The sequence below is a fragment of the Salvia hispanica genome, chromosome 5 (genome assembly GCF_029641045.1).
Source record: "Salvia hispanica isolate PSC_SH4W2 chromosome 5, Shi_PSC_v1, whole genome shotgun sequence".
Taxonomy (NCBI): domain Eukaryota; kingdom Viridiplantae; phylum Streptophyta; class Magnoliopsida; order Lamiales; family Lamiaceae; genus Salvia; species Salvia hispanica.
Window position 1 is genome coordinate 39,924,014 of NC_142696.1, and position 21,476 is coordinate 39,945,489.

The following is a 21,476-nucleotide window of genomic DNA, read 5'->3' on the forward strand; positions in this document are numbered from 1 at the left end:
TAGCCCTACTAATTATGTTGGAAAAGTGAGTCCTCAAAAAAAGAGAGAAAAAGAAGATCGTTTACTTAGTGTCCAAGTGCAACGACTCCAACATGACTCATTATTTTCTCTAAATGTGTTCAAATAATTTATTACTACTACCACCAAACATACTACACATCACAGACCACTCCACAAATAATTAACTAAATCTCAACAAAACCTACAAAATGCATCTTCAATCTTATTTATTCCTATTATATTCCATTTTCATTCTCACATAAGAACAACAAGGTTACAAATCTATGACATTTAAAATTCCTTTTATTTTATTCCGGTACTTAAAGAAATGGTTTGAATGTGTTCCATAAAGCAAATCCAATAAAAGTAGTCATTAATTTGCTTAGATGAGAAGTATTTGAATGAACACAAATACTTTTCTCCATTGCATCAACTTTCCAATTCTACCCCTCTTTCTTCCACCATCTAAACTACCCAATCTTCCACGTTTCTAGTTTCCAAACCCCCTCATTCACTCCAAATTTATGCTGCACTTCTCTTACTACAATACACACATCTCTTCTTCCTTTCCTCATTCCCATCCTCTCCCTCTCAAAATATACAAATTATACAATCAGTCATTACACAAACACCCATGGCGTCAGATTTCCAGACATATTCTGCACTTTTCTGTTTTTTACTGCTTTCATTTCACTCTGCAAGTAAGTCTACTTCTCTCTCTCAGCTGAACTTCAATGATACTTCTCAAGATTCCTTTTTTCACACGCCCATTTTCTTGAATTTAGATACTAATAATTTATACTATTAGAATCAAGAAATTGTTCATCTTTCTTAAGAAAATTCGCTGCCATGTTTGATTTAATTTATTGCGAAATAAACCAGTAAAAGGAAGTTTCTATTTTTATGCAATTAAAGAAGACTTGATTTTGACCAATTTAAAATTCATTTTTGGTGAAGATTCGGAGTCGTTCATCGGAGTAAATTACGGGCAGGTGGCGGACAACCTGCCGCCGCCGGAGGCCACGGCGAAGCTCCTGCAGTCGACGAGCATCGAGAAGGTCCGCCTGTACGGCGCCGACCCGGCGATCATCAAGGCGCTCGCCAACACCGGCATCGGAATAGTCATCGGCGCCGCCAACGGCGACATTCCGGCGCTGGCCTCCGACCCCAATTTCGCCGGAAATTGGGTCAATTCCAACGTCCTGGCCTTCTATCCCGCCAGCAAGATCATCGTCGTCACCGTCGGCAACGAGGTCGTCACCCTCACCGATCAGACCCTAGCGGCGCAGCTCGTGCCGGCCATGCAAAATGTCCAAAATGCCCTCAATGCAGGTATTGATCAAAGTTTTATAGCAACAGAGTTGGATATTTGTGTGCTTAATTTTGATGAAATGAAATGGCAGCATCATTGGGTGGGAAGATCAAGGTGTCGACAGTCCATTCGATGGCGGTGCTAAGCGCGTCTGAGCCCCCGTCGGGAGGGGCTTTCGGATACGGTGACACGATGAAAGGAGTGCTACAATTCCTCAGCACGAATGGCGCGCCCTTGATGATCAATCCTTACCCCTTCTTTGCGTACCGGGACGACCCCCGGCCCGAGACCAAGGCCTTCTGCTTGTTCCAACCAAATGCTGGCCGACCCGACGCAAACACCGGCATCAAGTACATGAACATGTGGGATGCTCAGGTAAATTTCTTGGATTTTATCACCTAAATATGGTGTTGGATTTTATGATGTTGTGATGATTGATGAATGTGTTTATAAATGTGAGCTCACACATTTTTGTTACCATGATTTTCCCCTACTATAGTTTTTACTCAAAATATCTTCATTCATGTAGAGATATGCCATCAAAATTTATTTCAAGATTCATAGGCAGCATTGCACATTTCTTCTTGTACTACTCTGTTCCATATAAATTTGCTCGAATTTTGTTGTGTGTGACGGCTACATGAAAACAGAACGAAACCAACACCTTTCTTTCTCGGCTAAATTGTATCTTCTGTTGATCTTAGCTTGATGCGATTTACTCGGCCTTGAAGTCGGCGGGGTTCAAAGATGTGGAGATTGTGGTTGCCGAGACAGGTTGGCCTTATAAAGGAGACTCCAATGAAGTTGGTACTACTGTGGAAAACGCGAAAGCCTACAACGGGAACTTGATAAACCACCTCAGGTCGAAGGTCGGGACACCCCTTATGCCTGGAAAATCCGTCGATACCTACATATTTGCGCTCTATGACGAGGATTTGAAATTCGGCCCTGCCTCGGAGCGCTCATTCGGACTCTTCAAGCCCGACCTTTCAGCGACCTACGATGTTGGCCTCGCTAAGAGCACACAGGTGAGGCATATCTTTCTAGTTATAGTGATTTTTACTTTGAATGATATAACTGTTGTTATATGCTTTTAGGGTTATTTTATCATGAGGTTTCTTTATATATATCGTATGAACCAATATAGTTTTTTAATCTCCGTGCCGAAAAGAAACGTTTCAACCAAGTTGGGACGGAGGGTGTAGTATGTATTGTCAATCTGATATAGTATTAATTGATTTGGTTAGACTCCGGCCCCGACCTCTTCGACTCCGGCGCCGACCCCGGCAGCTCCGGCACCAACAACGACTCAGGCCCCGACAACTCCGGCGAATCCGGCTCCGACGACGCCGGTGTCGACCCCGGTGAATCCGGCTCCAACGACGCCGACGATCAATCCAGTACCGAGCCCAGTTATAGCAGGTTGGTCCTTGCCTAGGCCCGGCATAACCGATGCTCAGCTGCAAGCAAATCTCAATATGCTTGCGGCCGAGGCATCGATTGTGGGGCCGATTGAGCCCGGTGGTGCATGTTTTGAACTTACAAATGTTGCATCACACGCTACTTATGCTATGAATCTTTTTTATCAATCTTATAGCAGGAGTTCCGGCGACCGCGGCTTCAAGCAGACGGCAGCCGTCACCGCTAGTAATCCTAGTAAGACAATGAGTTATGAGCCCTCTCTCCTTAGCTATATGTGTAATGTGATGTGATGATTTGTGTGTTTTTTGCAGGCTCTGGTTCTTGCGTCTACTCTTCTCGGAGTGCACGAACACAAACACGAACACAAAATTATTTAGGAGCTCGATTGAGGTAATTACTTCTATTGTGGCAAAATAGTACTTCTACGAAGTGTGTATATGTTATTTGGGGGATTGGATACTCTATCCATGTAATTGTTGATGTTTTTTATTAATTTTTGTTTATGTAGTAAATTTAGTTTTGATTTTATGTTGTTTTGTGGTGTTTTGGCTGATTAGGGAATATAGGCCCAAGTATTTTTTTTTTTAAAGTTGCAATGATTGAAATTTAATATAGAGTGTGGTGATGATGATGTGAAGAACCACATAAATAGATTGTTGGAAAATAGAGTAAATAATTAAAGAGTTCCGTTGGAACTATAAATTCTACTTAATAATTGGAGTAGTATACTTTTTAATTATACAACTACCAACCATCGTACCTTGACAACTTAATAGGAGTATAACTATCCACTTTATTTATTTGATTATTTATTTTAGTCCAACTACTCTCAAATCTGATTATTTTCGACTGTAAAGAATTATCATAATTTAAGCTTTTGAATTGAGAGATTAAAGACTGGATTTTAATAAAGCATAGCAACATTTTAACATATGAATTGACGTTCAATATTAATTGATTGAATTGATTATTCATACTTTGCAACGTGTGGCGATTGCCATTGAACATGTAATTTTGTAAATTGATAGTTTGAAACTTTAAAATGACGCGGTGGTTGCAATTTAGCTTAAAAGTTGTGCCTTCAAGTGTAACTAATCCAAAATTATCGCATAAATGTGGAAATTATTGTTGAAATGATCAAATGAATGTCCATTTAACCGTGTATGATGGATTAGTCTAGAATGATTTTTTTACCTCTGGGTAAAATGAAACGGCTAATCGATCTTAAAATAAAGCAAAAGGGATGTGTCCAAAATGAAATTATGTCGTTTTGCAGTTTTCTGTGTTTTTTTTTCTTTCAAAAAAAATCAAATGTTTAAAATAATCGTTCAAAATTCGATGCCATCCAAATCAATTGTCCCAAATAAGTTCAAGTGATGTTACGCAACAGATTCGATGCAATCAGTGCATTCCAAAAAAAGAAAAAGAATTTTATAAAAATAACATTATCGTCGACAAAAAAATCGATAGAGCAAGTAAGGTTAAGATTGTACAGTTTTTATGTATGGTGAACATTTTAAGTGGTGTAGAAATTGATAGTACTAATTTTTTATGTTAAGATTGAAAAATAAATATGCATATTTTTCATCTATAAAAGATGTATTGTATGATGAGCTTCCACTCTTTATAAAATTAATGAAAAAAATTGAATTTTATAAAATAGATGCTCGATGTTAATAAGTAAACAATGCCTCCATGACCCAAAACAAATTTTCTACTCCCACGGTAATATAAGTCTCATTTTTGGTATTTTGTTCCATTTATCATAAAAAGTGTGTTTAATTTTTTTTATTATAAATAGTAAATAAATTTTATATTTCAATAACTCATTTTATTCATAAAAAATATGAAATTTACATTCCTTTGATTTTTTTATTCACATTTCTTTAAAATGCGGTACAAAGAAGTGGATTCTTAATGCTAAACGAATTCTTGAAAATACCATGATATTTAGTCAAATTCTGATTTACCTCACGACTTTGAATAATAGTTTGAAAAATTATGAAGTGTTAGATTTGGTCAAAATTATCCATGATGATATTTTTGGTGAAATTATTATCTAATATAATAACTGAATGTCAAAAATAATGAGTTAATCATAAAAAAATGACAAAAACAACTACTCTATGATTTTTTCAGCATGAGATATTTAGATGAGTGATAACAAATTCAAAAGAAATTAGTATTTTTCGATTGATTTCATGATTTTACCGATTTCGGGTGACGAATTTGTAGTTTGTAGTTTGTACTGTTGGAAAGATGTTATATCCACGTCAGCAAGAAGGTGGGCCCCGCGGATGAAGTGAATGAACCCAACGTCTCTCTCTAGTCTGTAAAGTCCAACTCATTTCTCAGCATCACCAGCAGGCAGCAGCTTCCACGCCCAAACCTCTTTCAATTCCACGATTCCGTCCTCAATTCTGCGAAAATGTCAACCCTAGGTTTCAATTCAACTTCTTAATTCTTCTTCTGCTTCCAATTCATTTCTCGCTCACAAACAACATGTCCGTCGCTGAGCTCAAGGACCGCCACACGGCCGCTGCGGAAACTCTTAATTCTCTCAAGGACAGATTGAAGCAGAAGCGCCTCCTGCTTCTCGACACCGATGGTTTGCAATTGCTCTTACTCATTATGCTCACCAGATCCAATTGCTCTTCTCCTAACTATCATCTTACTATTCATCTATCTAACCATTCCAATTTCCATCCTCTCTGTTGCAGTCGCCGGCTACGCCCGGTCGCAGGGACAAACTCGGGTCAGTTTTGGACCCACTGATCTTGTTTGTTGCCGAACTCTTCAGGGCCATACCGGAAAGGTAATCCTTTGTTTTCTGAATTTTTTTATTGCTTCAAATGTACTACCACTTTTTTCTCTTCAACATTTTTGCCCAATTTTAATGACCTAATTTGCATCACTTTTCGTCTCCAGCATTTTCCCAATTTCAGTTACCTAATTTTTTTTTATCATTCTGGGGTTGCATTTCTTGTGAGAGGAAATATAAATCAGAGTTAGTCATTGGTAATGAAATACAATAATTGTTCCATTAAACTGGTTGTTAATCCATGTGTAAATTCTGGTGTGTGAGATATGAATTAAACATTCGGCATGCCATGTTTGATTTGAGTGCGCCGTTAGAGTAATGAATACGAGTGGCCCAAACGAACGATTCGTGTTACGATAATTCATTCAATGTGAATATAATACCTGAGATAGTTGTATATTGTTTACCAAAACAAAGACTAGATTATCAAAAGAATAATATATGTGTATCAAAAGATATACAAAAATATCATTCATTTATACTACCTCTCTGTCCACAAAAAATAGATCCATTTGATAAAAAATATGGAATGAGTGAAAAGATCCATTTGATCAAAATTGTAAATTAATGAGTTAATTTGTTGACCATGGTTCAGTTTTATTTTGATAAGAAACTTCTCTTTATTGCAAAGATAGGGGGTTATAGATGTGTATTCCCCGCTTCTCTTTATTGTCATAGTGTTTTGTCTTCTCTTAAGGCCTTGTTGAGTCCTAGGTGAATTAACTGGAAATTTTTCTTAAGGGGTGTCATATATCATGATTCATGACCATGAATAAATGTTGAACTAGAGGCATAAATTTATCCAAGAATTTACCTAGTCAATTGGGGTCTCACTGCTAGGTTCTGCGTAGCATTAGGGTGAATGTGACAAAGCCTTACTTTTGGGCAATCCCACATATGTCAGCTGTACATCAATCCCATTATCACTTTTGACTTTCTTAGCTGTGATGAAAATAATTCAAAATTGATGTGTCCACTAAAAAAGAAATTGCATGCACTAAGAGATGTTTTTGACAAGTTTTTTTCTTTTCCTGAGTTCATTTTGTTAAGCAAATCTGAAATGGTTCTTAGGTGTATTCGCTGGATTGGACTCCAGAAAGGAATCGTATAGTCAGTGCATCTCAAGATGGACGGTTAATAGTTTGGAATGCTCTCACAAGCCAGAAGACTCACGCAATTAAGCTACCTTGTGCATGGGTAATGACTTGTGCATTCTCACCCAATGGGCAATCCGTTGCCTGTGGTGGCCTAGATAGTATGTGCTCTATCTTTAATCTGAACTCTCAAACCGACAAGGATGGAAATCTTCCAGTATCAAGAATGCTTAGTGGGCACAAGGGTTATGTATCATCATGCCAGTATGTTCCAGATGAGGATACACACCTTATAACTGCTTCTGGTGACCAAACATGTGTCCTATGGGATATTACCACTGGCCTAAGGACGTCCGTGTTTGGAGGTGAATTCCAGTCTGGGCATACTGCTGACGTTCTAAGGCATGCTCGTTATCTTTCTAGTGCACACATGAAATTTTTTGCTTTAGAGCTTATCTGTTTTTATTGTTAATGACTTTAATAATGCTTTTTTTTTTTTTTCTGGTTCAGTGTCTCTATAAATGGATCCAACTCTAGAATGTTCATATCTGGCTCTTGTGATTCAACTGTCCGTCTGTGGGATACCCGTGTTGCTAGTCGAGCATCTCGTACTTTTCATGGCCACGAGGGAGATGTTAATTCAGTGAAGTTCTTTCCTGATGGGTATAGATTTGGAACGGGTTCAGATGATGGAACTTGCAGATTGTTTGACATTAGAACAGGCCACCAGCTACAAGAGTACAATCAACAACACGATGATAATGAGGCTCCTCATGTAACTTCAATTGCATTTTCCACTTCTGGTCGTCTCCTCTTTGCTGGATACACCAATGGAGATTGCTACGTCTGGGACACTCTATTGGCAGAGGTTTAAATATTTTTGCTTTAGTATGCTGAGTCTGTATTGTTATGGTTTCATAGAAAATTAGATATGCTGCTCAATTCCCGTCTGCCCTGTAAATAGGTTGTATTGGACTTGGGAAAACTTCAAAATTCTCACGGTAGTCGGATCAGCTGTTTGGGACTGTCTGCTGATGGTAGTGCCCTATGTACAGGAAGTTGGGACTCAAACCTCAAGGTTAGTCTTATTTTATCACCCGTCACCATTATGCATTCAAACTCCTTTTAGCTAACAAAATGGTTTTCCTGCTTATGAATATTCAGTAATACACACAAACAAAAACGTATGTATAGACATGAACTGTGAATCTTATTACTAATTTTATACCCCGACAGATCTGGGCTTTTGGAGGGCATAGAAGAGTCAACTGAGAAGTTGGAAACCGATTCTTGTGGAAAATGAGTGTCGTCATATCTCCATCCGAAATTCTAGATTTCGTATGTCCAAGCTATGGGTTGTGATACCGTTATTGGTTGTATTTTCTTCTTGTAATCTTTGAGATGCCTAAGACAGTTTGAGTAGATAAATGAAAATTTTTATGCAATAGTATTTGAGCTGAAACACCCAAACGTGTTACTGTTCTTGCCTATTATCTCACATTACCAAACCCCAAATAATTCACTTGTTACAAGAATCTTCATATCATGAAATTAATCATCATACCTTAATTTTACAAAGCTAGTAGTGAAAATGTGAAATTGTCTGCAAGTAGCAGAGATTCTTCAACAACTGCTTTAGGCTATTATGGAAAATGTAAATAACATGAATAAAAAGAGTCACTAACAGATAGAAAACCAAATTATATGACTCGTGAATTGTGACCAAGTATTCTGCAGAATTTGGCAAACAAGTGTACTACCATTCATTCATGGTGGCAAAAGTTTAGACCCAAAATCACTTAATCTAAATTACTAATTTCCGCTGCCCCAGACTAATAGTGATGCTCATGATTCTTTGCCAAAATAGTGTCTCATAATTCTAGTTCCAGTGATCTATAGCTCCAGCAGAACTCAAAAAAACGAAAAGCAGAACAAGAACACTGAGGTTTTGTGCTGTCGGGATACATATACTTGTAAAGGAACTAGTCTCTAGCGTCTCTTGCTTTTGAGTGTGCTCCATTGCTTGATGATATATACTATTCCTTCTTTCAGGGTTGCTCTTCTCTGCTCTTTTTTATGCCACAGCTCGCTGGTTACATACCTACCACTTGGATTATGCTCGTTCATCTCCATCAAAGCTGTTGTAACTGCTTGGTAGGCTTCTTCGCCTAACTTAATCCTCAGCTGCGTCAGCTCCTCATCATCTTCATTTAGTATTGCCTAATAGTACAATGACAGGGAAGAAAATAGCACCCATCATTTTCGGATTTTAAAGCATCAAAACGCCATTTAGGCAAAGTCTGTCAATATACCTCAAGAAATAGGCTATAAAATTCAACTTCCAGCTAATAGCAAACATTCATTTGCAACACAAATTCACATATCAAAGTCACATGCATAAAAAATGCTTTTCATGTTAGAGAGCTAATTGTCCACACATGGCAAACATGTTTTTTTCTGTTAATGGGGATGGTATGTGTAGAAGTTATGCACACTAGGAAACAATGTTTCATACTCCTCAGTTTTAGAAATACATACCTTTACACTTTTACCATCTTCAGTTTGGATGATCTTGAGAGGGTGCCAGTTAGAATCCATTATGTGACTCTCCCATTGTGTACATAGCTCAACAGCTCTGAGCTCTGTCTTGCTATCCGAATACATCCTTTTAGCTGCTGGTAAGAAGTCTTTACTACTTAACCCTCCCATTCTCTTGACCCCAATGATGGCCCGAGCAGACTGGTCCTTCAGTTCCTAGCAGAAAGCATTCTTGTATCGTTAAAAATTGACAGAAATTAAATGCAGAGATAGCGTAGATGCTACTACAGTTTGAATTCTCTAGTTCAAAAATAATCACGGAATGCATTATATATTCAGTTCCAATCACCATATACAACCCTTTTTACTTATTTCCTAAAGGAGACATCATCAGCAAGTACATAGACAATGCAGATACTTATCAATTTTGTAATGTAGCAGCAAAATAAGAAGCAAAATTAGCATATACTTAGATGTTAAATCAAATACTGAGTATGTTAATTACTTACATTTATTAGTTCCTTCCGAGCTTCTTGCAGTTCATCATTGCATTTCCGTTCTTTGACAATAAGAGCTTGACTGAGTTGATCAAGATCTTGAAGTTCTTCTTCCTTCTCTTCTAGTTCTTTCTGTATGGCACTAAACTTTTCTGACATGTCCTTGTCACCATCATCTCCCATGTGCTTTACTACTTGCAGACTCCCTGCGAGACGTCGTATCTCCAACTCCAGTGCTTGCTTTTCATCAAGTTCCCTTTCTAAGTCAATCATTTTTCTCTGAAGTTTCTCTTTCTCTTTCTAAGAGAATCAATGAAGTTAAATTATTGATATAAACCATAAATTCATTTGCTCAAGTTATATAATAAAAAAGCAGCACCTTATGTTCTTCTGCCAAGAGTAACATCTTTTCATCTGCCCTCTTTAATTTCAAGATTGCCATTTCATTCTACATTAAAAAAATGAAGTATTAACAACACGTATGCAGTAAATAAGTGACATCTATAACATCTTGAAAATTCTACACACTTGAGGATCGGTAATGTTCATGACCAACATAGATTCAAGCGACCACCGATACAGCCAGCCTTACCATGATCAGATATGAGCCATTGATATAAATCTAGCTGTGGTGAGTCCTGTTTCCAATGAATGTGACATGGGGGATGGTATATTACCTGTTTCTTCTCATGGTTGAGCCGTAAATTCTCATTCTCATTTTGTGCTTCACGTTCCTTCAACTCTTGCTCCTCTTCCTCCAGCTTCTTCCTCTGAACTTCCAATTGCATGTTCATTCTATCACGTTCTTGGAGAACTTTATGTAGTTGACCACTAGCACTTTCCTGCAGTTTTCTTCTTTCTAATAGATGTTGCAAACGTAAGATTTATGTAAGCTTTATTTCAAGACTAAAAAAAATAGGAAAGACCATAGAATATCAGAAAGACAAGAACAAAGAAATATTTGATAGAGAACTATAATCAACACCATAAAATGTACTATATACCTTCATTGAAAGCTTGGATTATCTTATCCATTTCGCCGATCACATTGATAAGGGATATGGAAGTTTCTTTGCATTTGTTTTCCATTTCTTTCAGGTTCCTATTTTGTGCATCTAATGTATTTTCCAATTGAGAGAGTAGTTTGCTATTTTTAATCTTCTCCTCATTTTGACGCTGTGCTATTGACTTCAGATCTCCATGCTTCTGTAGATAGTCACCAACAACATTGTCTGTGTGGAAATCACCCTCCCGAGCCACCCAACCATATAGCTTGTCCACATTCTCTTCATCCCAAAAATAGTCCCTCTTTCCTTGATGGCGAGCCTCATAAGCCTTCTCGAACCTTAAGGCATCATAGAGTCCGAGCCACTCACATTTAAACTCTATTACTGCATACCCAGAGTGACCTTTAAAATTCCACAAAGGGATTACCCTCACAGGATTGAACCCCTCATTTCTTAGCATATCCCTAAGTTTTGAGCCACTCGGTCCAACATTACGCCCATTTTTCCGCTGAACAGGAACATTTGCCACAATTCCCATCCATGGACATACATAGAGTTCATTCTTGTCACAGCTCTCATGAAGAGCTCTGTTATCCACTTCACTCAATAATGAATTATTTCCAGCATTTATTTCTAGCATATACTTCTTCAGGCCTAAATGTCTTCCCCTGTCTTTCGCTTTCCTCTTACTTGATCCCTGGCTTATCCCAGCAGCATGCTGCAGTAGATCCTTAAAGCGAAATATCTGCTGTTTTTTGTGAGTGCAGTAAGGGCACTGGTATTCATCTTTTGACACTCTGATAATGTGGCTGGATTCCTTCAAATGGAGAAAGCATGAATCGGCATACTCTTCCAACTCAGAATCACTTAGATCAGTAGTATCCTCCTCCGATAAGTTAGACATCTTCACCAACAGTCAATACCTGCAGTAGATTTAATGCATTAATACAAAGAAATGACACTGGTAACAGCTTAGTTGAAAAACTTGAAATGATAACATTGACATTTTCTGATTTCATTATTTTCAGGTCAATAGCACCATAGAGGAGCTATACTTCAAATCCAAACACCAAAAACTCTAACCTCGTCTATTTATTGCTAATTTCTTAGTGGAACAGTCTTTAAAAAGCACCGTATTATACCAGCAACCAGCAAGCAGGTAAAACACAGAAATTCGACTGCAAAAAGTTCTTTCCACCGATTTCCAACATTATCATTTTCCTTATTAGTATTACAAGAGGAAAAAACAAACAACAACAACAACCAGGGGGAGAAAACAAACAACAATGAGAACAAGTCATGCGGAATTATTTTTGTATTGAAAATCGAAACACCATTTCAAAGTCTCAAAAACATATGACGGGACACGAATATCCAGAGTTTGAAATTCACAGCAAGCTAAAAACCAAAAAAACATTTCGGATGGAAGGTTTTTTTATGTGAACAGAGAAGGAAAAAAAAAAAAAAAAAACATAGCGTCGTCAATAACACCGTATTAACCAGCAAGCAACCAATTTCCAGTCTCCAAAACTCTTTATACCAACCGATTTCCATCCTTGTTTTCTTCAGGATGAAAAGGCAAACAAAAATAACCAAAAATTATTGAAAAATGCAGGAGCAAAATAGAAAAAACGCATCCTCCAAGTCAAAATTAAAATATCAACAACATAATTATCCACAAACTTAAAATCAGAGGATAGCTAAAAACGAAGTCATTAGACACAGACGCACCGGAATTCGAAGAGGCTAACAGAAAATGTAGGCAGCCGAGAGGAGAAACTTTAGGGTTTTAGAGTGTGAGAAAGAAAATGTGTACTTTTGCAGAGAGAGGGAGAGAAAGAGGAGCAGTGCATGGATGATGGCGGTGTCTCTGCAACTTTTGATCGTCGTATTATGCCTTTCATTTTCAATTTTCCCTTTTTAGTAATGTGAATCGACACGTGTAGGCTCACGATTGAGTAATATCTGTAGCCTGTTGAATTTGAGTTGTAAGCTTGTAACAAATCAAGGGATTTTGCTTAGATGGATTTCGCAAATTGAAAATAGAACAAATGAAGCAACTATATATGAATTACTCCATCAAATTCATTCATATTTCACCTCACTGAACTCATTAATCTGTGGTAATTAGCGCTTGCTGCTTGAGAAGATAAAATAAAGATCTTTATCAATCTTATTTTTGGGTTAATCTCCCCCCTTAAATATGGCCATAAATCATAATAATAACGAAGAACACAACCCAACAATAAAAACATATGAACGTGATAAAAACGAAAATATACAGAGATGCCTGAATTCGGTCCATTTTTTATATACTGAAATTAAAACTATAACAAGCAAATTCTCTCCCAAAGTATATTTACATGGCAATCATGAATTCATTCTCTTCATACTTCAAAATATAATAATAATAATAATTACGTTGCACAATTCATAATGTATTAGGAGTACTATAGATTGAAAGAAAGTAAAGTAGTGCAAATGCACCTTTACAAGACAAGCTTATATAAATCAACTTAACTACAAGTATCAAAACTTCTAGTCGACTTATTTATTTGAATAAGAAGAACACACACGCATCATCCGTCTACTTCTTCTCAACCACTCCAACTGTTCTCAAAGTATCAGTTTCACGAGAGCTGCCCCAAAAAAAAAAATATTATATAAGTAATTTATTTATATTCTCAAATTCATATTAGGTAGTATAGTAGATACCGCGTGTATATATTGGCGCCTCCAGAGTCGCCATACTGTGTCTCCTGCAGGTGGCCGACCTTACGGAGGAAGGATTTGTTGACGAAGTTGTCGCCAGATCGGATGTAGGCGTCCGGGTTGTCGACCTCCGGCATGGAGCCCCTATTCGTCTTGGTGACATGCACAATAGGAGACCGCACGAAATGCTGCGTCGCTGTGTGAACTCCGATCATTATAGCCATCACAACACACCCTCCAATCATCCCTATTGGGTACAACGAATGCCCCAGACTCGTCTTGATCTTCTTCAGAGCACTCCCAATGGAGTTCCCTAAAAACTCCCTTATTTCTCCCTAACTCCTGCCACATCAGCGCCACATCAGCACCAAAATTTATCCCCAGTTTTTAGCCAAGTGCTACATTGGTTTCTCCCTTATTTCTCCCTTATTTCTCCCTAACTCAACATTTCATTTTTACATCATTATTTTTTATATTATTTAATTTTCCCTACAAATGTATTTAATAAATAGACTAATAATGAACAATTCATCGTTGTATTAATCATTGGAAAATATAATACAACGAGAAAAAAAAAACTACAAATAAAAAACGCAAATAAACAAAGATTTAAAAAAAAAAAATCTAAGACGGAGGGGCCGGAGGGGCGTCGGGATCGAGCCCCAGCGTACTCTGCAGGTGTTGGATGCATTTCCAGAGGGCCGCCTTTTCTTCAGGGGTCCCGCCGCCGGTGAAGTACAGCGTGTACATCTGGGTCAGATTGGCGACATTGCTCGAATAAGTGGCTTTTTCTAAGTCGATGACGGATTCCGACGCGACTTCCGACGTTGCGCCCTTCCCCTTCCGCCTCCCCTTCGCCTTCTTCACTCCCTCCGGGCGCTCGTGCGGACCATCCCCACTCAAGTCGATGTGGGCCGCGCTCCCCTCGCTCTCCGAAACGCTAAGTCGCGAGCGCACCGATTTCCCGTGCAGCGCGTCGTGCATTCCCGTCCGGAATTTGGGGAGATCCTTCAGCTTATCGTAGATGTTCCAATACTTGAAGCCCTTCGTCGACAAGTACTGGCTACTATACATCCGGATGGCCTCATCTCGGACCATGTGCTCGTTCTGGCCACTCGTCATGTGAGTCATCAAGTTAGAATAAATACCGTTGAAGTGCCCGCAGTCCCTCATGAGGCGCTCCCAATGCCGACGGATCGCCTCGCTGCCATGGTCCTTCATTGAGGCAGTCTTGTGGCTCCTGTACTTCGCGGCAATCCGCTCCCAGAATATGATCTCAGTCTGGTAGTTGCTGCGCTCCGCGTCCTGTGACGTGTCCGCCCAGCAGTCGGCTATCAGCTCGGACTCTTGCAGAGTGTAAGTAGTCCTTACCCGCTTCGGCCTCTCATCGGAACCCGTATCAGTCGCAGCCGACGACGCCGGCGCCTTCCCCCTCCCGCTCCTAGAAGGCGGCTCGGTGGGCGTTTCTTCCACCTCGAAGTCCTCCGCGCTCAGTGTCGCGGCCTGAGATTCTTGGTCGCCTGGGGTTGATCCGGGGGTGTCGAACTGGGGCCGATACACATCGTCGGCTGGAAAGGGCATTCTGCCGGCAGAGTTGAAGTACGGAGAAAGTCTCCGCGCCGGAGGAGTCTGCAAAGGAGACGGACCCCCGTATGGAAGTTGGCCGGGAGGAGAACCCATCGCCAACAACGACTGCATCCACTGCTCGTTTGCTTCATCCGTGTTGGGAATTTGTGAACTCGACTCTTTCCCCTTACCCTTATCCTTACCCGATCGGGAACTTTTCTTCCAAAAGCTCATAATTTTGATGAAAATTGAAGATTGGGAGAAGAGATTGAAAATGGAGAGAATGAAGATTGTGGGTGATGAATGGAGGAAGTGGAGGAAATATTTATAGGGGTGGAATGTAAAATAGCCGTTGGGTTCAAAAAAAAAAAAAAAAAATTTTAATTATCGCCGATTATCGCCGAGCGTCGCCACAGTGGCCGGCGATCGCTCGGCGATAATCCGGCGTTAGAACGCCACTCGGCGAAGCAACGGCAACATTATCGCCGAATTATCGCCGACTTCGCCACAATGGCCGGCGATAATTCGGCGATAACCGGCGATTTATCGCCGAGAATTCGCCACCTCCATTGGGAATGCTCTCAACATTCCCATTTTCACCGGCTCGCCCCCCACTTTCCGAGCCGTGCCTGAGGCCAGCCTCCGGATGTACACCGAGCTTTGCATTGAAGGATTGCATTGTCTCTACATTGCATCAATTTGTGTTACTTTTTTTTAATTGCAAAAAAAATTGATTTAGTGTAAAACAAAATCGGAACCAAAACATCGTGTCTTCTTTAGTGATTACTTAATCATGAATAAGGTAACAAAAGGGGGAAAAAGTGGGAAGAAATGCTAACCAACGCGCTGAATGCCATGTCGAAATAATCCTTGAGGGAAATACACTTTTTGGAGATATGGTGATGATACAAATGGATTTAAAGATTATTGAAAAATACCGACAAAAAAAAGAGGCAGTTATGGATTGATGGTCGGTGTAAAATGCGGTTTCTTGAAACGAATTGCAGTTAGGAATTGGTGGTTTGTGTAAAATTGTGATTTCTCTTTTGCGAAATGTCGCAGCTTGTTTAGAAAAATAGTGGGTGGTCAACTGAAACTATTTTTAGTGCATTATTTTCCGCTGATGATTACTCATAAGCTAGTAACTCATGATTAAATAAATATCATATTTAAGTTTTATTTTTTTAATTACCGTATATTAACTTTAACTAAAACTTAGTATTAACTTTGAAAATATCACGTCGTAATCCCTGAATTTAGGGGATAATCTCACATATAGTACTTTTTCCAATATTTGACCTATTTTCACCTGAAAATGCCTCCAAGGACATTTTTTAGTTTTTACTCCTATAAAATTAGGGCATCGAGGTACTTGATATAATATTTTCACTATCTCTCTAGAATCGGGTACGATAGTTTACAATAGTTTAGGAACATGAAATGATATTCACTTTCACTTTTTCAATCATTATATGTCGAATCATCTTTTAATATATTTCTCTTAAAATTTTAGAAAGTAAAAGTTTAAAAGAAAAAATAATATGAAATATTTTAATATATTTATTGTAAAAATTAAATTTTTTTATGATGCTTTCGTTTTCGTTTTATTTTTTAGTAATGTGAATTGACACGTGGAGCTTACGATTGAATGCTGTAGAGTGTAGCCTGTTTAATATGAAATGTATCAAACCAAAAAAAATAGTTTTTCGACTTTTGCTTGGATGGTTTTGCGAATTGAAAATAGAACATATGGAGCAACTACTTATAAATTAATTAAATTACACTACATTGCATTTTGCTCATATTTAGTGAACTCATTGATGTGTGGTAATTAGCGCTTGCTGGTAGAGGAGATAAAATTAGGAGAACTATATGATGTTTTTCTATCTTTTTTTGGGTTAATCTTCATTCTCTCATATGGCCATAAACTTAATAATGCAAGTAACGAACACAATCCAACAAAAAAAAAATATGAACGTGCTGATTTCTTAAATACCAAAAATACGGAACAACTGAATTCATTCTTCATACTTCAACTATTATAATAAAATAAAACAAATTATAGTTGCACAACTTCATAGTGTATTGTATATAGTGAAACAAATTAAACTAAAGCACATCTCTCGTGCAATGCACCTTTACAAGACAAGCTAGTAGTATAAATCAACTTAAGACTACAATTATTAAAAATTATTGAAGTATATATAGACCATTGGAGAGATATGCTGATAAAGTGCACAAGTAATAATTTTGGAAAATACCAGTTTGTACATCTATCATGTCATCTCCAACTATTTACATTAAAAAAACCTATCTTTCAATATGTATGTCATAGTGTCATACTAAAATATAGTTTTACTTTAATTATTTACACCAAATTCAAATTTTACACTACTTTTTAGTATGTCTTATAAATTTTTTTGCAGTAGCATCATATTATTGTTGTTCCATTTTAAAAAACCAAAAAATAAGTTTAAATTTGATATATGTTTAGAAAAGTTTTCTACACCAAAAATGAATTTTAGTGTATGGTTGGAGATGGTATCACAAATGCAACTCATAAGAGCATCTGCAACGGTCAGTCCATTGGGAGGTTGTCATGTGTAGGCGGAATTACATGGAAGAAACAAGGGGCTTAAGCTTCCATCATATTCATTTGTTAAATTCTTTTCCATAATAAAGTTTTATAATTTGTTCATATTTTATAAAAATAATTATATAAAAGTCACTATTCATAGTATAGTAGGAGATAATAGAGGCATGATGAAACAAAATCGACTAGTAGTAAACATGAATGTAAGATAAAAATTACATTGTATGGCATTTATAACAATATAAAAATGTGAAATTAAAAAAAGGCTACAATATTTGTACGTCTTTAACCATCACCTCTCACGCCCGAGTAAATAACAAGTTTCGCCTATATATGTATTGCAAGTGTACAACATACACGTATCATCATCAACTCAATTCTTTCTCAACTCTTTCAACTCCTCGCCCGCACCGACTCTCCCGAGTCGAACTCTTGGCTCGACAACGCACCCTTACCGAACTTCCTCAGGTCGTAATCCGAGCTGCTGGTAGAGAGCGTCGACGTCACCTTCGCACCCGCGTTTAGGACTTCGAGTGACACGTCCCCTTCCAAAGCTCGCACGATCTATATAGCAAATTCCAATACATAATTAAAAGACTTTCATAACTTACAAATCATGTTGAGATAGCTAGACTTAAAAAATATAGCTAAAATCAAACCGTCAGAAATGAGTCACATCCCCCTTAAAAAGTCTATATAGGGAAAGGGTTATCCACTTATTTATAGAGGTGTCAGGATCACTAATTTTCCGACAAGTCAATACAAACCTGGCTCATTTTAGGGCGTCCTCTAGCAGAATGTCTAATGCAAGCGCCGGCGCATGACACCATGTGAAGCATTTCTGTGCGATCGTAGTTGTCTCCCAATCGCGGATCAACCAATTCCTCGAAGCTGCCTCCTTCTTGAACTTGTGCCAGAATAGGCCTAGCCTGCATGTACACAAGCGTAACGAAACCAAATTAAACCGATTCACATATATAAACCGCGAAATCAAAACTTAATTACCCAGTCGACTAAGCTATCGTCGTCGCTGTGGATATCGACAGGCCTTCTTCCGGTTATGAGCTCTAGCAGCATGATTCCGAATGAGTAGACGTCGGACTTCTCGGTCAATTTCCCGCTCGATGCGTATTCAGGAGCCAAATACCTAATACCAACTCATATTTCAACTCATATATATTTTTTAAATTAAAAAGGTAGCAATTTAATACTCCGTATAATTTAATCTCTTTTACCCAAATGTTCCCATAATTCGAGTTGATACGTGAGTGTAGTTGTCGTTTGAAAGTTTGGCCAATCCAAAGTCTGCTACCTGCATTCATACAACATGATTAATTAATAAATATTTAAACATGCATGCAGCATTTACTATTTAGAGACTTACCTTTGCTTCAAAATTTGAGTCTATCAAAATGTTGGCAGCTTTTATATCTCTGTGGATAATGCGAGGATGGCCTGCACATGAATCAAATAAATAAATTTTTAGATTATGATAAAATATGAAATAAAATGTGTATTCAAATACTAACAATCCTCGTGAAGGTATGCGAATCCTTTAGCAGATCCCAGGCCAATCCGGTGTCTCGTAGGCCAATCCATAACCGGACGACCGGCTCCTGCGTTTGATGGCGAAGATAGATAAGACAAAACATAATATATAATACTATCTATTTTAGGTAATTTTAGATCAGATAACGGAGTTACCATGAAGGTGATATTCAAGGGTGCCGTTAGACACGAATTCATAGACGAGCAGTCTTTGAGCTCCGGTGGTGCAATAGCCGACCAGCGACACCAGGTGGCGGTGGTGCACTCTGCTTATAATATCGACCTCCGCGTGGAACTCGCGGTCGCCCTGCCCGCTGTTGGATTTAAGGCTTTTCACCGCTATTTCCTTCCCATTGGGCAGCACGCCCTTGTGCACGAAACCGAAACCCCCCTGCCCCAGCAGATATTCCTGGGCGAATCCACGTGTCGCCGCCGCCAAATCTTCGTATGTGAAGCTGCTCTGGCTGAACCCTAGCGAAGGCGCCGGTGACGGCGCCCCCATTCCACCTTGGTATGGCCCTGAGAATCCGGCCGAGCTCATGTCCTGGCTTGTGAGTGCTGGCGGAGGAGGCGGCGGCACTGGCCTCCAGCCGTATTCAGAGCTCACGTTGGCGCTCCCCGGCGGAGGCGGTGCCTGGATCTTCACCATGTATTCCGAGGAAGGGTTATTATAGTAATTATCTGCACGGAAACAAACCGTTTGTTTTGTGCTTAGTCAAATTGATTCGAAATTTGAATTATAGGGTTTAGAAATTGGGGGATTTAATTTTACTCATGTTTTGGGGAGGATTGTTGTTGTAGTATCTCATCTCCTGATCAGGCCTCGTTTTCTTCTTCTTTCTCAAGCAACAAATCATTAGAGCTACAAAAACGAAGAGCAGTAATGCTGCTCCAGCAGCGGCAGCTGCGATTATGGCGGTTTCGTTCGTATCGAAACTTTTTCCCGATTTATCCTCTAATTGCGGATCGCTCTTTTGGCGATCGTTTTTAGATCGCGGCGGCGGCGGCGGGTGTGATTCTCCGGATTTCCTCGGCGGCGGCGGAGATTTGCTTTTGTCATTTCCAGACGGCGGCGGCGGACTATTAGAGGATTTGTCACCACCAGATCCCGATGGAGGCGGAGGCGATGCGGATTGAGTGGGGGACGGTGGTGGTGGTGAGGAATCGGTGGACGGTGGTGGCGGTGTTTGCGTATCCGCCGCCGTTGTTGAGTCAGGTGGTGGCGATGGACTCGTAGTTGAATCCGAAGACATTATTACAAATTTCTAAAAAATTCAGAAGAAAGCAACACGCATCCCTACCGATCTCCCAATCAGGTAAACCCTGATCAAAATTCACATCTCCTCGTTAAACCAAATTTGCATAAATAAACACAAATTTACGTCTGCAAAATTCAAACTTTTGCAGACGGAGAGTTAATATGATAAGAAAACAGTTGACTACTAAAGGAAATGTGCTAGGTAGAATTTATTTATTTATTTTAAGTTTTGGAAGGAAAAAAATGGAAAATGAAGAAGCAGAGAGAAAGGGGAGAATACCTTTAGGAGAAAGGCAGGATGGTTTGAGAAAGAGAGGAGAGAAAAGAGAAGAAATGGAGCATGGGGTTGGTTACAACAAAGCCAGAAAATATGGTTGCAATTACATCCTGGTAAATCTCCTACCAAAATGGGAATGGAACTCATATTTCTATTTTTGGATTCATACTTATTCAATCTTTTCCAAACAATTCATTTTTTCTCTATTAAATTAATGGTATTTGATCTAGTGTCTATTTTGCATGCATGGTATAGCTTGTTGGATATGTGGAGTGGAATTTTGGGAACTAAAAATATACAGTTGGTTATCGACTGCCATACATAATTTAGGTTCATCAAACAAAATAGTACTGACTTTATTATAGTAAGAGTTATTCTTTGTCCATATGAAAAATTTAATAAGAGGGAAATTTATGTTATATTGGGCCGCACTCCTATGCAAGTTCGCGCACAATACGGTCAATTTCCTACGGGAACTACATTGAATTTTAAGAGAGAGTAACTATTACTCCTAGTACGAGTAATTTTAAATATAAATATAATTATTTTTATTCATAAAAACAACAACTTTATATACAGAGTGAGAATCGTAATCAAATGACAACTCACGTGTTATATGATAATAACTAAATACCCTTGAAATGATATCATGGAAAAAAAGAAGAATGATGTTAAAGTAAAACTCAATATCATTTTCAATTCAGCTCAATATCATTTCCAATTAACCTAATTAAATCATTTTCAATTCAATACGTTGTTATTAACTAAATAGAATGAATGGTTAATATTAATGCAACAGCAAATAATGGGCGCGGCTCAACACGGTTGTCG

General features: G+C 38.6%; 5 protein-coding genes and 1 long non-coding RNA gene across 8 annotated transcripts; 3 read left to right on the forward strand and 3 right to left on the reverse strand.

Annotated features, from left to right (window-relative positions):
- Nucleotides 1-411: 411 nt before the first annotated feature.
- LOC125189159 (glucan endo-1,3-beta-D-glucosidase-like) lies at nt 412-3,262 on the forward strand. 3 transcript variants are annotated; one of them, XM_048086405.2, is made up of 7 exons: nt 417-701; nt 958-1,332; nt 1,404-1,687; nt 2,017-2,340; nt 2,560-2,734; nt 2,913-2,968; nt 3,046-3,262. In XM_048086405.2, exons 1-7 carry the CDS (start codon nt 635-637, stop codon nt 3,109-3,111), a joined length of 1,347 nt encoding a protein of 448 aa, XP_047942362.1. In that variant the 5' UTR covers nt 417-634; the 3' UTR covers nt 3,112-3,262. The 3 variants fall into 3 exon arrangements, with proteins under 3 accessions (XP_088914443.1, XP_047942362.1, XP_047942361.1); XM_048086404.2 differs by having other exon boundaries at nt 421-701; nt 2,910-2,968; XM_089058317.1 differs by having other exon boundaries at nt 412-701; nt 2,560-2,968.
- Nucleotides 3,263-5,072: 1,810 nt separating this feature from the next.
- On the forward strand, nt 5,073-8,113 carry AGB1 (GTP binding protein beta 1). The gene is made up of 6 exons (XM_048086406.2): nt 5,073-5,342; nt 5,455-5,549; nt 6,627-7,051; nt 7,160-7,517; nt 7,614-7,727; nt 7,886-8,113. Exons 1-6 carry the CDS (start codon nt 5,237-5,239, stop codon nt 7,919-7,921), a joined length of 1,134 nt encoding a protein of 377 aa, XP_047942363.1. The 5' UTR covers nt 5,073-5,236; the 3' UTR covers nt 7,922-8,113.
- Nucleotides 8,114-8,335: 222 nt separating this feature from the next.
- Nucleotides 8,336-12,696, reverse strand: LOC125187384 (protein INVOLVED IN DE NOVO 2-like). Its single transcript, XM_048083968.2, has 7 exons — nt 12,423-12,696; nt 10,689-11,614; nt 10,362-10,543; nt 10,064-10,132; nt 9,697-9,984; nt 9,188-9,403; nt 8,336-8,869 (listed from the first exon to the last, which is right to left on the reverse strand). The coding sequence occupies exons 2-7, from the start codon at nt 11,593-11,595 to the stop codon at nt 8,639-8,641; spliced, it is 1,893 nt and encodes a 630-aa protein (XP_047939925.1). The 5' UTR covers nt 11,596-11,614; nt 12,423-12,696; the 3' UTR covers nt 8,336-8,638.
- Nucleotides 12,697-13,125: 429 nt separating this feature from the next.
- LOC125186626 (uncharacterized) lies at nt 13,126-15,862 on the reverse strand. Its single transcript, XM_089058672.1, has 4 exons — nt 15,809-15,862; nt 15,549-15,653; nt 13,407-13,690; nt 13,126-13,330 (listed from the first exon to the last, which is right to left on the reverse strand). Exons 1-4 carry the CDS (start codon nt 15,824-15,826, stop codon nt 13,279-13,281), a joined length of 459 nt encoding a protein of 152 aa, XP_088914798.1. The 5' UTR covers nt 15,827-15,862; the 3' UTR covers nt 13,126-13,278.
- A 1,871-nt stretch (nt 15,863-17,733) lies between these two features.
- LOC125191134 (proline-rich receptor-like protein kinase PERK15) lies at nt 17,734-20,568 on the reverse strand. The gene is made up of 8 exons (XM_048088611.2): nt 19,883-20,568; nt 19,267-19,791; nt 19,092-19,178; nt 18,947-19,017; nt 18,798-18,874; nt 18,568-18,709; nt 18,330-18,491; nt 17,734-18,126 (listed from the first exon to the last, which is right to left on the reverse strand). The coding sequence occupies exons 1-8, from the start codon at nt 20,361-20,363 to the stop codon at nt 17,956-17,958; spliced, it is 1,716 nt and encodes a 571-aa protein (XP_047944568.1). The 5' UTR covers nt 20,364-20,568; the 3' UTR covers nt 17,734-17,955.
- On the forward strand, nt 20,304-20,874 carry LOC148926835 (uncharacterized). Its single transcript, XR_016130272.1, has 2 exons — nt 20,304-20,426; nt 20,596-20,874. It is a non-coding gene; the product is annotated as an uncharacterized LOC148926835 (long non-coding RNA).
- Nucleotides 20,875-21,476: the final 602 nt, after the last annotated feature.

Coding starts and splice junctions, on each gene's coding strand:
- LOC125189159 (XM_089058317.1), top strand. CDS start 635: ATGGCGTCAGATTTCCAGACATATTCTGCACTTTTCTGTTTTTTACTG. Junction 1,333..1,403: donor CCAAAATGCCCTCAATGCAG/GTATTGATCAAA, acceptor ATGAAATGGCAG/CATCATTGGGTGGGAAGATC. Junction 2,341..2,559: donor GCCTCGCTAAGAGCACACAG/GTGAGGCATATC, acceptor TGATTTGGTTAG/ACTCCGGCCCCGACCTCTTC.
- AGB1 (XM_048086406.2), top strand. CDS start 5,237: ATGTCCGTCGCTGAGCTCAAGGACCGCCACACGGCCGCTGCGGAAACT. Junction 5,550..6,626: donor TTCAGGGCCATACCGGAAAG/GTAATCCTTTGT, acceptor AATGGTTCTTAG/GTGTATTCGCTGGATTGGAC. Junction 7,052..7,159: donor CATACTGCTGACGTTCTAAG/GCATGCTCGTTA, acceptor TTTCTGGTTCAG/TGTCTCTATAAATGGATCCA.
- LOC125187384 (XM_048083968.2), bottom strand. CDS start 11,595: ATGTCTAACTTATCGGAGGAGGATACTACTGATCTAAGTGATTCTGAG. Junction 9,404..9,696: donor CTCGGAAGGAACTAATAAAT/GTAAGTAATTAA, acceptor GCTTTCTGCTAG/GAACTGAAGGACCAGTCTGC. Junction 8,870..9,187: donor AAGATGGTAAAAGTGTAAAG/GTATGTATTTCT, acceptor TTGTACTATTAG/GCAATACTAAATGAAGATGA.
- LOC125186626 (XM_089058672.1), bottom strand. Junction 13,691..15,548: donor TGAAAATGGGAATGTTGAGA/GCATTCCCAATG, acceptor AGTGCTCTGAAG/AAGATCAAGACGAGTCTGGG. Junction 13,331..13,406: donor GGCGCCAATATATACACGCG/GTATCTACTATA, acceptor TTTTTGGGGCAG/CTCTCGTGAAACTGATACTT.
- LOC125191134 (XM_048088611.2), bottom strand. CDS start 20,363: ATGTCTTCGGATTCAACTACGAGTCCATCGCCACCACCTGACTCAACA. Junction 19,792..19,882: donor CAATCCTCCCCAAAACATGA/GTAAAATTAAAT, acceptor GTTTCCGTGCAG/ATAATTACTATAATAACCCT. Junction 19,018..19,091: donor CGCATACCTTCACGAGGATT/GTTAGTATTTGA, acceptor ATTCATGTGCAG/GCCATCCTCGCATTATCCAC.